This window comes from Boleophthalmus pectinirostris, unplaced genomic scaffold (genome assembly GCF_026225935.1).
Source record: "Boleophthalmus pectinirostris isolate CB_2022bp ecotype Guang Dong unplaced genomic scaffold, ASM2622593v1 HiC_scaffold_15, whole genome shotgun sequence".
NCBI classification, from domain to species: Eukaryota; Metazoa; Chordata; class Actinopteri; order Gobiiformes; family Gobiidae; genus Boleophthalmus; species Boleophthalmus pectinirostris.
The window spans coordinates 24633128-24645954 of NW_026571070.1; the positions used below are offsets into that span (position 1 = coordinate 24633128).

At 37.5% G+C, this 12827-nt stretch overlaps 1 protein-coding gene across 1 annotated transcript in view; it reads left to right on the top strand.

Moving 5' to 3' along the window:
- The first annotated feature begins 5539 nt into the window (after positions 1–5539).
- myo3a (myosin IIIA) overlaps positions 5540–12827 on the top strand; it is a 52614-nt gene continuing 45326 nt past the window's right edge. Inside the window, exons 1-3 of the mRNA XM_020935622.2 lie at positions 5540–5557; positions 6312–6495; positions 8227–8361. Of these exons, the coding sequence (XP_020791281.1) occupies positions 5544–5557; positions 6312–6495; positions 8227–8361 (333 nt within the window). The 5' untranslated portion in view covers positions 5540–5543. The remainder of the gene's footprint in view (positions 5558–6311; positions 6496–8226; positions 8362–12827) is intronic.

Here is a 12827-nt window from a genome sequence, read left to right on the forward strand (position 1 = left end):
GTGTCTTTCTGTTCAAACAGTGATTTTGGCTGTGAGTTGTGCACTGCTCTGGACCTCTGCCCAGTCTAATCATAAGGCTATTATAACCATCAGCGCATCTCCATCCTCAGAGCAGGGCTGCTTCCAGGACCCATTTGTAAAGCAGCCGAGCAGGAAATGAGGTGAGGCCTTCGCAGACGCTAGGGCCCGTGGGACTGGCTTCAGGGGGGCCACACTGACGTCGTTGATCATTTAGGGGCCCGTCCCATACACAGACACAGTGGGGGGTCAACGGTGGGAGGGGCCACACAATGAGCCTTCAACAAGCGTGTAATAGACAGAGACATCATTGCGACTCACATTTGTAAGTGGCTCTGAGGAGGCTAAAACACAAGGGGTACACTTTAAACCTTTGCATTTAAGGATACATGACAAAACATACGTGGCCAGTAACCCCTGGAGCTTGCCTGGCTAGTTCAGAATGATATCTCTGTATTTGTATACAGCAGGATATCAGTCTGGTCTTTATGCCCTCCATTACATCCAGAGCCAAAGAAGCAAACATGATCGTGCAATCAGATTTGTTTATTTCAACTGGCGCATGTGAAACAAAAAAGATCATTGGTCACCTATCATTTACAAACAAAGATACATTTCCCTCAACCTCACATTAACAGTTTAGTGCTTTGCTCACTGATTCTGTAATCTGCAATGTTTTTCAGTATATTTTTCCTTTCTTTTTTTCTTTGCAGCCATGCTTTTCCCTGATTGGTTACTCCACCTGTCAGTCACAGCCATCTGAAAATGGGGCGATTCACCAGTGACCAGGCCTCACATCTTCTTAAAGTATTAAAGAAGTGTGTGTGTGTGCTGGAACCCAGGCAATCCCAGGGCTGCTGCAGTGTGACAAAATGCACCAAAGGCAGGTCAGAGCTAAATCACATGGAAACCACATGTAGTGCATTTCAACACACACTGCAATAATAAATCATGTTGCCATTTTGGTTTCATGCTGCTATAGAGACTGAATTGCAAATATTTTCTGAAGAAAGTGTACTGACTTGAGCAATACCTCAGAATATGAACCTTCTTCCACTCAGTGTTATCCATCCATCTTATAACACTCGGCAGTGGAGGTAGACATGCCTTTGGATGTTCAGAGGAAACAAACAGAAGCCATCTGTTGGGAGAAATGATGAATTAACAGCTTCACTGCTACAGCAATTAGTTTGTGACAGTTTGGAGCGGTATCAATAATTTGTAATCATAGCTGCATGAAATCTCACTTTTCCACCACATGAAGAGGTTAGTTATGAATGTAATTGAACCAAAATAATACAAATATTCTAATCATGTAAACAAACAAGATGATCCCATGAAAGAATGCTAATGCCATTAACCACAAATTCAAATTTTACAATTCTACATTTCATACATCTTGTAGTTATACCATGTCCAATAATAGTAACAAATATAGATTATATATATATATATATAGATAGATAGATAGATAGATACAGATATTAACCATAAACCTGATATAATATATTTGCCTCTCAACCAGTCACATCTATTGACATAATTTCTCTCTTGTCTCCTTATTTTGTGCACTATTTCTTCAGATCTCCACCAGCATTTGTGTTTAGGAAGATATTTTTCCTAATAAGTCAAGTAATTCACATTGTGTATTCCTATATTTTTAAATAGAGCAGGGCAAGTTCTGCAGTTTAACTGACATATTGCAGATTTGTTGTCCTAGTTTATAGTTAAGACACCTGTGATGACTTGACCTATTCACATGCAACAAAAAGTTTTAATAAAAAAATTCATAAATAAACTAAAGGGACAGTATTTTTTTTTTTTTTTACAGTAGCTTCAAAAAGTAATGCAATTATTCAACTCCAAATACGTGATTATATTTAGTTTAAAGGGCTTTAAAATATATGACACTGGATTATAAATTAGGATATTCATTCAAAAATAGTTAATTGCTCATTAAGTTATAAAGGCCCCTGTCCACCTGAAATCATGACATAATCAGTTTCTAGAAAGGAACCTGTATGCTTTGCACATGTCATTGTTAAAGGACCCATATTTTGCTATTTTCTGATCTACGTTTCCTCACCACAAACATACCTTGGCTTGTGTTTTGTTTCATTCACACACATCTAACAAACAAACCCTGCATATTTAGGCTGAGTTCTGTTGCATCCTCTGATGTCATGTGGTATTACTGTGTTTTTAAACTCCATACACCTTCACTAGAATCATTTGAATAATTTCAGGTATGTTTTTGATGGAGCAATAACATACTGCATGATTTAAAGCTTACAAGAATCAATTATGTGAAATGTACGACCTTCAATTGTCTCCTAGAAATCTATACACCCAATTTTTGTCAGGGCTGATTCCCTGAAGTGAACTCTCCAAGGCAGAGTCTAATGTAGTGTAATGGGACACTCGTGAACCCAGTCTGCAGTCATGCCCCATCACACCTGAGTCGCTCCATGCTCCTCTCAGCGCCACTCTTTGTTATCATTGTTGACATTGGGTGCATGTCTTCTCTCAGCTTGTTTTATGGCGTTTTTGGATCTAGACATCTTTATGGTGGAGGAATATGGCTAATTTTGCCCAACCATGTTTCTTGTAATCGATGTATAATATATAAGAGAGGACTGGGGCAGCAACTGGCATCCACCTGTAACATGTAAACATAAGTAAGTATAAGGCTTTTTGCTATATCCTTTGGTTTTCTTGTAACTGGTGCCCAAAGTAAATAGTTCCTGATGATTTGAATATCTTATTTGCAACTTTAGGAGTGGCTAAGAAGGGAGCTAATGTTTTCTTCTCTCTTGCCAGACATGGTGGTGTACATGCAGAACTTATGGATAAAGGGAATTGTGTACTGTTGCTGTGATATCCTCGCATAGTGCCCGATCAAGATCCATCAAAGGTCAGTGTAATTATTATAGTCTATATGCAATAGAGTTAGATTTTTTTTCAGTTTTCTTTATACTGGAAATAATGCTTTTGAACAAGCTGTCAGGGCCTTGCATTTATTAATGTTAATAGCTGAAGTTGAATTTGCAATGATGAATGTAGGACATATATAATATTTTCACATATAGATACAACTGTATCCTTACCTATATTTAGAGAGTATTGCGTATAGTTGTCAAGTTAACAAAGTTCTTATTTCAGAACTAACATGTAAGTATGTTTTAGGATTAGGTGTATATGCAAAAGTTAAAATTAGAACAACGAATATATAATCTACAGACATCACTACATTCCATAGGCCAATAATATTTAATCCAGACAAACAGAGCAGCTAACATTAATATAGTTAAAATACATATATTTGTTGAACTACAGTGAGCTCTTGGGTTTAGTCAGAGAAATTAAATCAACATTTGTGAATTTAATCTTCTGAATATTTCATGACAAAGTACAATGTAATCAATAGGGAAAACTGTGTGGGAGTATGACATTATCACAGTCTAGAAACTAAAAACCACCAGACCTATATTATTACTTATTAATAACTATTAAGTATAATGTACTATGTAATAAATATTATATAGTATCACACTGTTAAAACCGACTACTATTAATTACTACTAATGTAAAATCTAAACCTTGTTGGATGATGTTTATATAAATTATTTTTAAGTTTTACAAATATTTGCATCTGTACTTGAAGCTGACTTTAGTGCCCACTCTGAACATCCCCTGTAGTGTTTATTATACTTACTTATGGAGTGAAAGTATGATGTGTTTGGTGGTCAGTGTTCCAGATTAAGTTGTCTTGTAAACCAGATGCTCGCTCATGCCAAGGTTAAGCTGAAATTTAACCTACTCATGGGCCACACAGATTACCACAGATCAGTGTCCCCTTTGGCCAAAATGCTCTTCTGTTTCTTCTCCGTGCCTCGTGTAGTCATACCTCTCTGAAAGCAGATCACAATACATTTACACTAAACGTCATTAACCTTCTTTGGGCTGATCACTTTTACATTTTACAGGCCAAGTGTTAACATTAGCAACCCTATAGCCTATACTTAGAGGGTCACTTCATTATTTGTGTACTGTTACTGAGACTGATGCCTTACTAACTAACACTGACAGGATACCAGTGCTTGAGGACAGCTTAGTTAGATAACCCCATGCACAAACACTGTCTCTCTCCATGGCTTCTGCTCCCAGAGAGGTGTCCCCTGGGTGCTTAGGTTTCACCCTCCCCTCTCGAGTATCTCTGTATTGGCACATATAGAGGCTGGATGCATTATTCAACGTGTCTGCTGTTAGTTAGACTCTGTACATTAGTCTTACAAGAGCACAATTAACCGGAAGGAGAAGCATGTACAGGGCGCTAATTGCTCTGCATACACAATGTGACACTAATGATAATGCAGTAGCAGTGGACTTGGTGCTAGAGATTAAGTATTCTGCAGTCACACAGTAGGCTAGTGTTACTAACTTGCTACTAAAAGGCTATTATGTGAAAATTTAAGTTAAAAGGTCCTATATTATGCAAAATTGACTCTTGTAATCATTAAGCCATGTTAGAATGTTGTTACCACATCAAAAACTTACCCAAAGTTATGTTTTGTTTCATTCACACATGTTTGAGTAATCCATCTTTAAATATCTCCAAAGCTCAAAATACTCGGTTCCACCTTGTGACAGTTACCTTTTGTTCACTAGCGACAGGAAATTCTAGGGCTAAAATCAACCAAATAATTCTAGTGAAGGGGTATGGAGTTTAAAAACAGTGGAGCACTTCCTGAATTACTACATGACATCACAAGTTGGAACAGTGTTTTCTGTTTGAGAGAAAAGCTCAGCCTAAATGTGCAGCGTTTGTATGTTAGACATGTGTGAATGAAAAAAAAAAAGGTATGTTTCCAGGTAAGTTTTTTATGAGGAAACAACATTTTTGACACTTTAAAATGAATAAAATATAGGCTTACTCTGCATATAGCCATATAAACACGAAATTGGCAAGTAATAATAACAGCTAATAATAACATCATTATGTTTTAAGGGAAAATTCTTTATAGCATGCAATAGGCCGATTATTTGACTATCAATTCTGGTAGGGAAAAAGGCACAGGCACAGTCGTGTGTTTGCACGATAAGGCTTGCACACACAGTTTGCGCGCCAGTGTAACCATAAGGAAAAGAATGGCCTATTGCCCTGGTCTGCACTCAGGGCCCAAACCTGCCCTCTGCTGTGTGTGAATGGGCGTCTATATGAGGAAAGGCTCACGCTGCCCGGCTAAATCCTGCTAATCCCATCGTTTCCCCGGCCACTCAGAGTCAGTCTCCAATGGTCCCCCCTGCGCTCCGGGCATTGCATCCAAGATTAACTGCGTTAGCTCCTCCTCCCAGGTCTGTGCGCGCCCTCCGCCAGGTTAGCAACAACTGTTTTCTATGCTAACCTTTTGCACAGTAATGGATATAAACATGCCCTTTGCCTTATTAAAACAATGTAAGTAGCTTTTATCTTTTACTAAGGCTCTTAACTCTGTGTTCATTTTAACAGGTGTAAATAATACAGAATGAGGACGCACAGGTGTGTCACCGTGATGGTCACTGCTCTAGTGATGCTTGCAGTAGCCTGCACCGTTAATCTTTAGAGGCTTTTAGTTGCATAGTAAAGTGTAACCTAGATGCTTGTAAAGTTGGAATCAATAAAAACATATTAGGCCTACAGGCTAATGTATAAAAAGCGTAGTCAACCGAAGCTAAGAGGCATAAGGCAAGAAATTGGTAATAACATAGCTCCTTTCTGTTTTAAATGGCTCACATTTGACTACACTATTTTGTATGTTATAATGTTGTCAGAAACATACCTGTAGTTATATTTTCGTTCATTCACACAAACTCAACTCAAACTGAAAACACTCTGTTCCACCTTGTGATGTCATGTGGTAATACTGCGAGTACTCCACACACAGTTTTACTAGAATAATTTAGATAATTTCATACCTAGAATTTTTTTTTATTTCTACTGACCAAGAGGTAAAAGGTAGATGTTAGTTTGAAAACTACTGCTTCATGACATCACAAGTTGGAACAGGGTATTTTGAGCTTTGGAAATGTAGACAGACTCATAATAAAGGATTACTCAAACATGTGTGAATGAAACAAAACACAACTTCAAATATGTTTTTTAGGAGGTAACAACATTATAAATTGGCTTAAAGCTAGAGTAAATTTTGCATAATATAGGACTTTCAAGTTCAAAACTAGTGCTCATTAAAGCTGTCGTAGAAATAGGCAAAATATAGAAATATCATTGGTTAATATGTATTTTCTCTTCTCAGGAGAACACTCCTGAAGATGTTTCCTCGATCAGGGAAATCCATTGTGTTCGACAATTTTCCAGACCCCACAGACACATGGGAAATCATCGAGACCATCGGAAAAGGCACCTATGGAAAAGTCTACAAAGTGCTCAACAAAAAGGACGGAAGCAAAGCAGCTGTCAAAATACTGGACCCCATCCATGTAAATGAGTTTGAGTAAACACACATGACATAAAATGAGATAATATATGTACAAAAACAAAAAAAAAACTGTGAAAAATGCAGTACTATCTTGCTATACCATATGCACTAAATTAGGTTGGGAGCTTGTAGTTGGTGTTGTTTATGCTTCTGGGGTGATGTGAGGTGAATTTGTTCCTGACTTGTAGTGCTAAACCTGCCAAGATTGGAAACAAACAGGGAGATACAATCAGACAAATCCTCCTCCGCTCTGTAATCACACACATTTCTTTTCTTCTGGAATGGTTTCTGTCAGTATTTTACCATTTCTGAGTAAAGCCTTTAACTCACTCCTACATTATAAAGAAACTATTATTTAAAAGTGACTCAGGCGGAGACTCTGCCACCTCCTTGTCTCCATGGAGATGTTGCTTTGCCTGAAATGTTCTGCAATATGGCATTAAATCTCCATGAAGACAAGCAGATGAGGCTACCAGGTCAAGTTGCAAGTGAGATCAGTGGACAGGTAATAATGTAAGTTTTTCAATGTAATTATGACAAAAAACACCCATAGTTGAGTAAATTCAAGATAAAGAAATTTAATGTCTGTGGAACATTCTAGGCACAGCAATAACATTACCATGGAAACAAGCAGGTGCCAGACCCTCCACCAGAAATATTCCATTGTGCACCTTTAATAGTAAAACTGAATATTACCTTTAATAGTGCATTACTCAGACCAATTTTATCTTTTAGGACAGTCTATACAGCTTGTCTGTATGACTTATTTACTAAACCTTTTCCTTTATCAAACCAAGCCTTTAGAGTCATTAGTCTTTTGTGCATTTGTTAGTGTTTTCCATTATTGAAAATGATTATCTGCGGACCACTAGTCTGCGCAGACCATCATTATTATCATCATTTTAATCACTGTCTCATTATTTCGTGTACAGCTGCCAAATCTCGTCCTCTATTAGAAAAGCAGGTCAGACTCTTGTATTTGTCATCTATTCATGTAATCAGTCAAAGTTTACTTACAGAGTACTTTGCAGCAACAGGAGGAAGACCAAAATGCAGTGCATCTCAAACATAAGTAGTCCTGTCACAATATTTTTTAAAGTGAGATATATTGCTTCAGAAAATATGACAATAAAATACTGATTCCAATACCACAATGATAATAAAAATACAATTTAAATTGTAGTCTTTTATCTGTGTAAATGCAGTGTCCAGGTAGGTTCCATAGTGGTCCACGGATGTACTCTGTGTGGTGATACTTTTTCTGATACAGCTCGAGATCATTCTAAAACTATAGGGCTAAAGATTAATTTCTGTCCTGTGAATGTGACTTTTTTAGTATCAGTACTTGCTCAAATGAGTTTCAGTACTTCAGTACATTATTGAAACTACTATACGCCACTGACACAGTAACCCTAAACCAGGTTAATCATAGTAAATCATTTTCTAAAGATACAATATTGTTAAAAACATGAAAAACATGATTTTGATACTTGTTTGGTATCTATAATTAGTCATATAAGTTACCTATTGAAGCCTCTACAATTCAACTCTTATTGTAGCCTACAAAAAGAAAAAAATTGCTCGAAGAAACTGTACATACAACACAGTAAGTATTGAGTCTCAAAAGATATTTTTCCAGTTATTGAACACTAAGTTGATATAGTAATTATGGTGGCAAGCCCAAATTTTATGATCTTTTCATTCAAGTTTGACATTTATTTCTGTTTTGCAGGATATTGATGAGGAAATCGAAGCAGAATACAACATCCTCAAAGCCCTCTCAGACCACTCCAACGTTGTCAAATTTTTTGGCATGTACTACAAGAAGGATGTGAAATGCGGGGACCAGCTATGGCTCGTGTTGGAGGTACTTTCTTATTTGTCAGATGAATGACACTAAGAGTTCACCTCTGCCACGGCCCTTTGCATTTGCCTGAATTAGCATTAGCCTAATGATCCGGTCCTGGCGTGCAGACATCAAGCAAGTCTGGCTGGGTACTGTGTAGGCAAAGGTGGCCAGGGATTATGTAACAGGTTAATCTAGCATGGGTACTCGAGGAGTTTTACCTCTGGATCACCTGGGGGATTTTGTGCACGGCGGTTTGCACCGTGGTGGTGGCGTTAGTGATGGTGCTGGAGGGGGGTTAGCGAGTTCTGGTGCTGACTGAAGCAGAGTGGGGATTTGAACATGCACGGAGCCGTCAGACTGAATTAGTTTACACACCTGGCAGATTGGAGCGCACAGTGAAATGTCCCTCTCCACTGGTGCTCTGCTGCAGTAAATAGAACTGGGTAATCGTGCTGAAGTTGCAGGAAGGAGATGTGTATTTAAATCAGCTGTTACTTCTTGATGTGAAAAGACCAGTGCTGTGCTGCAGGATCTCTATAGGATTAGATCAATAATCATTTATAGAATAGAGACCGCTGTGGTGGAAAGTAACAAAGTACAAAAGTAAACATACAATCATAGTACAGAACATTCAATCATAGTGATTTTTACTTCACAACATTTGAGAGCAGGTATCTGTACTTTTACTCCACTGCATTTTTGAATTGGACTGAAAAGTAGAAGTATTTTTTCTTATTCTGCCATTTATATTTTTTCTTATATACTTAGGTACTTCAGCACTTTTACTTAAGTAGAATTAATGATACCTTTATTAGGGTATTTATTTGTACTTTTACACTGTGTACTTCTTTCACCACTGCCTTTAATCCTTCAGTGTTACACATACCAGGAACTGTATATGTAGTGTGAAAACCCCTAATGTTTCAGAACAAAGGCAGTGTTGTATATGTACTAAATAGGTTCCTGGTCTGACTGAAAAATACCTGCCCAGAGCAGGAGCAGATAAAGTCCTCAGACTGTGTCCCTATAGCCTCTTGTGTTAAAGCATACTTTGTGTTAAAGTGTGCCAAAAGGAAGTGGGGACAAAAAAGTACCAGGAACTGCCAAAGGTTCCTAGAGTGTGAAAACTTTTTTTCTGCATAAGAACAAATATGCTATGTTACAGAATATAATAAGACAAACTAGGCTGTTGGTAATCATTTGTTTATTTGCCTTTTTTATGATAAGAATTAACTCATTGTCATGGATTTTAAAAACAATGTAAAAAGTACTTTGGACTCACAGCAGTGTGTTCATTTTCCAGACCATTTGCCTGTAGCCTCCTCCTCAGCGATACATATTTGTCTCTCTGATACAACAGCTTTCAAATGTCAAACTGCAGACATACATGTAATGGAGGTCAGCCTCAGAGGTGAATCATGTTAGAGGCTGCATGTGGACTTCCTTGTCCTTTGTCATGTTGGGAGCATGTGGTTGTAGTTGTGGCTTTGGTCAGAACTAGACAGGACCTGGAGACAGATCTGGTTAACATGGGCAGCAGTCCTGAAAGACTTTGATAAGACCAGACCCCGAGCAAGTATCAAGAAAGTGATTTAAAGCAGGTCTAGAGAATTGTTGTAAAACCCAGTATCACATTTTTTTTGTTTTAGACATAAAATATAATTGGAAAGCATTGGTTTGAATTATTCATAAGCAAAATATATGGACTTAATTTTCTTCCATATTTATGTTTTTGGAAGATAACTGTAATAAATTCAAAGAATTTAAGGGGACGCATCCAGGGATTGTAAATATTCTTACCCGTAATGATGACAGATATTGAATAAATAATTCTACTGATCAAAATGAAATCTATGTTATGGGCCCACATTATGCTGTTTTCTGAATTTGATCTATGTTACAATGTTCATTAAAAACATACCAGGAGTTTTGTTTTGCTTTATTCATGTAATATACAAACCGTGCATATTTAGGCTGAGTTATTCTCTCCAATGGAAAACACTTATGATGTTATATGGTAATACAGGAAATGCTCCACTGTGTTTTTGAAGTCTGTACAATTCCACTACTTCGTTTGGATAATTTCAGCCATGGAATTGTCATACACTGTGGAAAAAGAGCATTTTGAGCTTTGGAGGTGTAGACAGACTATAAAAAGAATATTCAAATATGTGTGAATTAAACAAAACACAACTTTCAGTATGTTTTTGATGAGGTAGCAAAGCAATTTTGTGTAATACCAGACCTTTAAATAATGCATGCATTTCTTAAGGAATTGTAATAACTTTTGGACAGCAACATGCATTGCTCATACAGTAATTATGCATGAAATCACTGCTTATCTGTGTCCCATTACTGTATCAACATGACTGTATCAGCTCGCCCAGTGTCCATATTTTTGTAATATAAGCTTAGTTTAGTCTCGGCGCTGATATGCTAACCCTGCAGATAGTTTTCACCTGTGCGGTTGTGTTTCTTTCCTTTTCATCACTGTCCTTTCCCCTGACCTCTGGAAGGGACCCTTCAGTTACTTGGGGCTGATATCAAGACACTGTTGGACAGGACCTCACAGCAGAGTACAGTCTGTACCTGCACCTGTCTGGGAGTTTGCTGTTGTTTTAGGTTATCAGGTCTGGTCAGGATAGAGGCTCTCCTTGTTCTTTTTTCCATAATTTACATTTTACAGCTCATTTTCAACTCCAAAAGCAAACACAAACACTTATAACCTCAATTGCTGGGTTTTCCAATAACATCACAACATTATATCTGTATTACTTGAGTAACAGAGCTTCAGACAGATCAATACCTTCACTTAGCATCACACCCCCAGGAAATATTGATGACATTAGCTGCAAAGCATCAATAGCATATCCAAGAGGTAAGTTAGTACGGTACTAGAAGTGATCAGCTTCAGTTAAAAAAAAAAGACACAATCTCATTCAGTATCAGAGGAGAGGCTAAAATAGCATTTATTTCCCTAAAAAACTTTCAGTGTATAACAGAACTGATCCAAATGGGTTGTGTATTTTTATTAATTAATCATCTTTGCATATATAAAAGTTCAAACATTCTGAGGTGTTCAATGTATAGGTCCAGTCAGTAACCTTGAATTGATGTTTAATTCAAGACATTTTTACAGCCAATAGAATACCAGTATCAGTATCGGCGTATCTTAGATGGTGTTCCCCAATTCAACGATAAATGCTTTGTCTATTGAGCCACAAAGTCCTTATGTGACACAGTGTAAAGTAGTTTTTCCTTGCAAAATCTCCATTACCAAATGTCTAAAGTAGCTGCACATGTTTCTATTGACAAGGACAGGAGCTGTTTGTTCACCATGGTTACTGTCCCTCCTCTCTAAGCTGTCATTTCCCTTCCCTCCTCAGCTGAGAGGGCTCTTTCTTTGCCCTTCCCCGTGCGCCGCAGACCACTCGTAATGAACCAGATTCATCCAAATTGCATCCTGTACTTTGTTAGCCTCTCGGAGAAGTGCCTGGGCTCCTCTTTATGATGGCAGATGTGGGCAGAGATGAGCATGCTTTCATGTATGACGTCCCTAATTTTACTGCCAGTACACAGCTTTCAGAATACTTCAAAGATGGGAGTGACTTTTATTCTCTAATTCCAAATAAAAGCCTGGGATGTTCGTTTCATTTGTGGTACTGGTGATGGGAAGGGCAGTGATTTGTCCGGCCTTTATAGCTTGTACTTAAGAGATACACTCCTGCTGCCATTTAGTCAGTGTGGGCTGCAGTTAAATTGATATGGCTTTTTCAGCTCTAATTCAGATACAGCAGCCTTAAAAATAATCCAGGGACAATTTCACTACTATTATTGTTATGACTGTAGCTTTTATAATACAATCCCAAAATCAACGTGAATGTGTTTTGTTTTGCCAATTTGGCAAAACCTAAATTAATCAGTGGTTTGGGAAACAACGTGAAATGGTTACTGCCGTGCCACAACCCAGTATTTTTACAGTATAGCCTTAGTAGAGCACAAGGTCTGATTATCTTAAATTGGCTCTTTCAACTGTGTTATGTATAGTGTTTTCTCCACATCAAAACATACCTGGAGTTGTGTTTTGTTTCACTGTGCATGTTTGACTAATCCTGCATATTATGTTGCTCTCCCTTGTGAGAGCTTAAAATACTAGTCCCACACCTCTTAAATCCAGAAGTGCTCCTCTATGTTGTTAAAGTGAATTTTCCTTTTTAAGTTTTTGTCTTATGCTGCTGTTTTAAAAATCAGGACTATGGATTATTTCATACAGCTCCAACAGTGTGAAATACAGTATGACCTTTTCATTTTAATATTGCCATGTATTCTCATGTATTTTTTTTACAACTTCTGAAAGTCACCACGAATATGACCTTTTACTATGTACAGGATAAAATTGTCCTAGGAATTTGCACATATGATAAAAATAACCTTTGAGTGGTATCTTAACTATGAGTTTACATTTAACTCGGACAAAAAGTGTT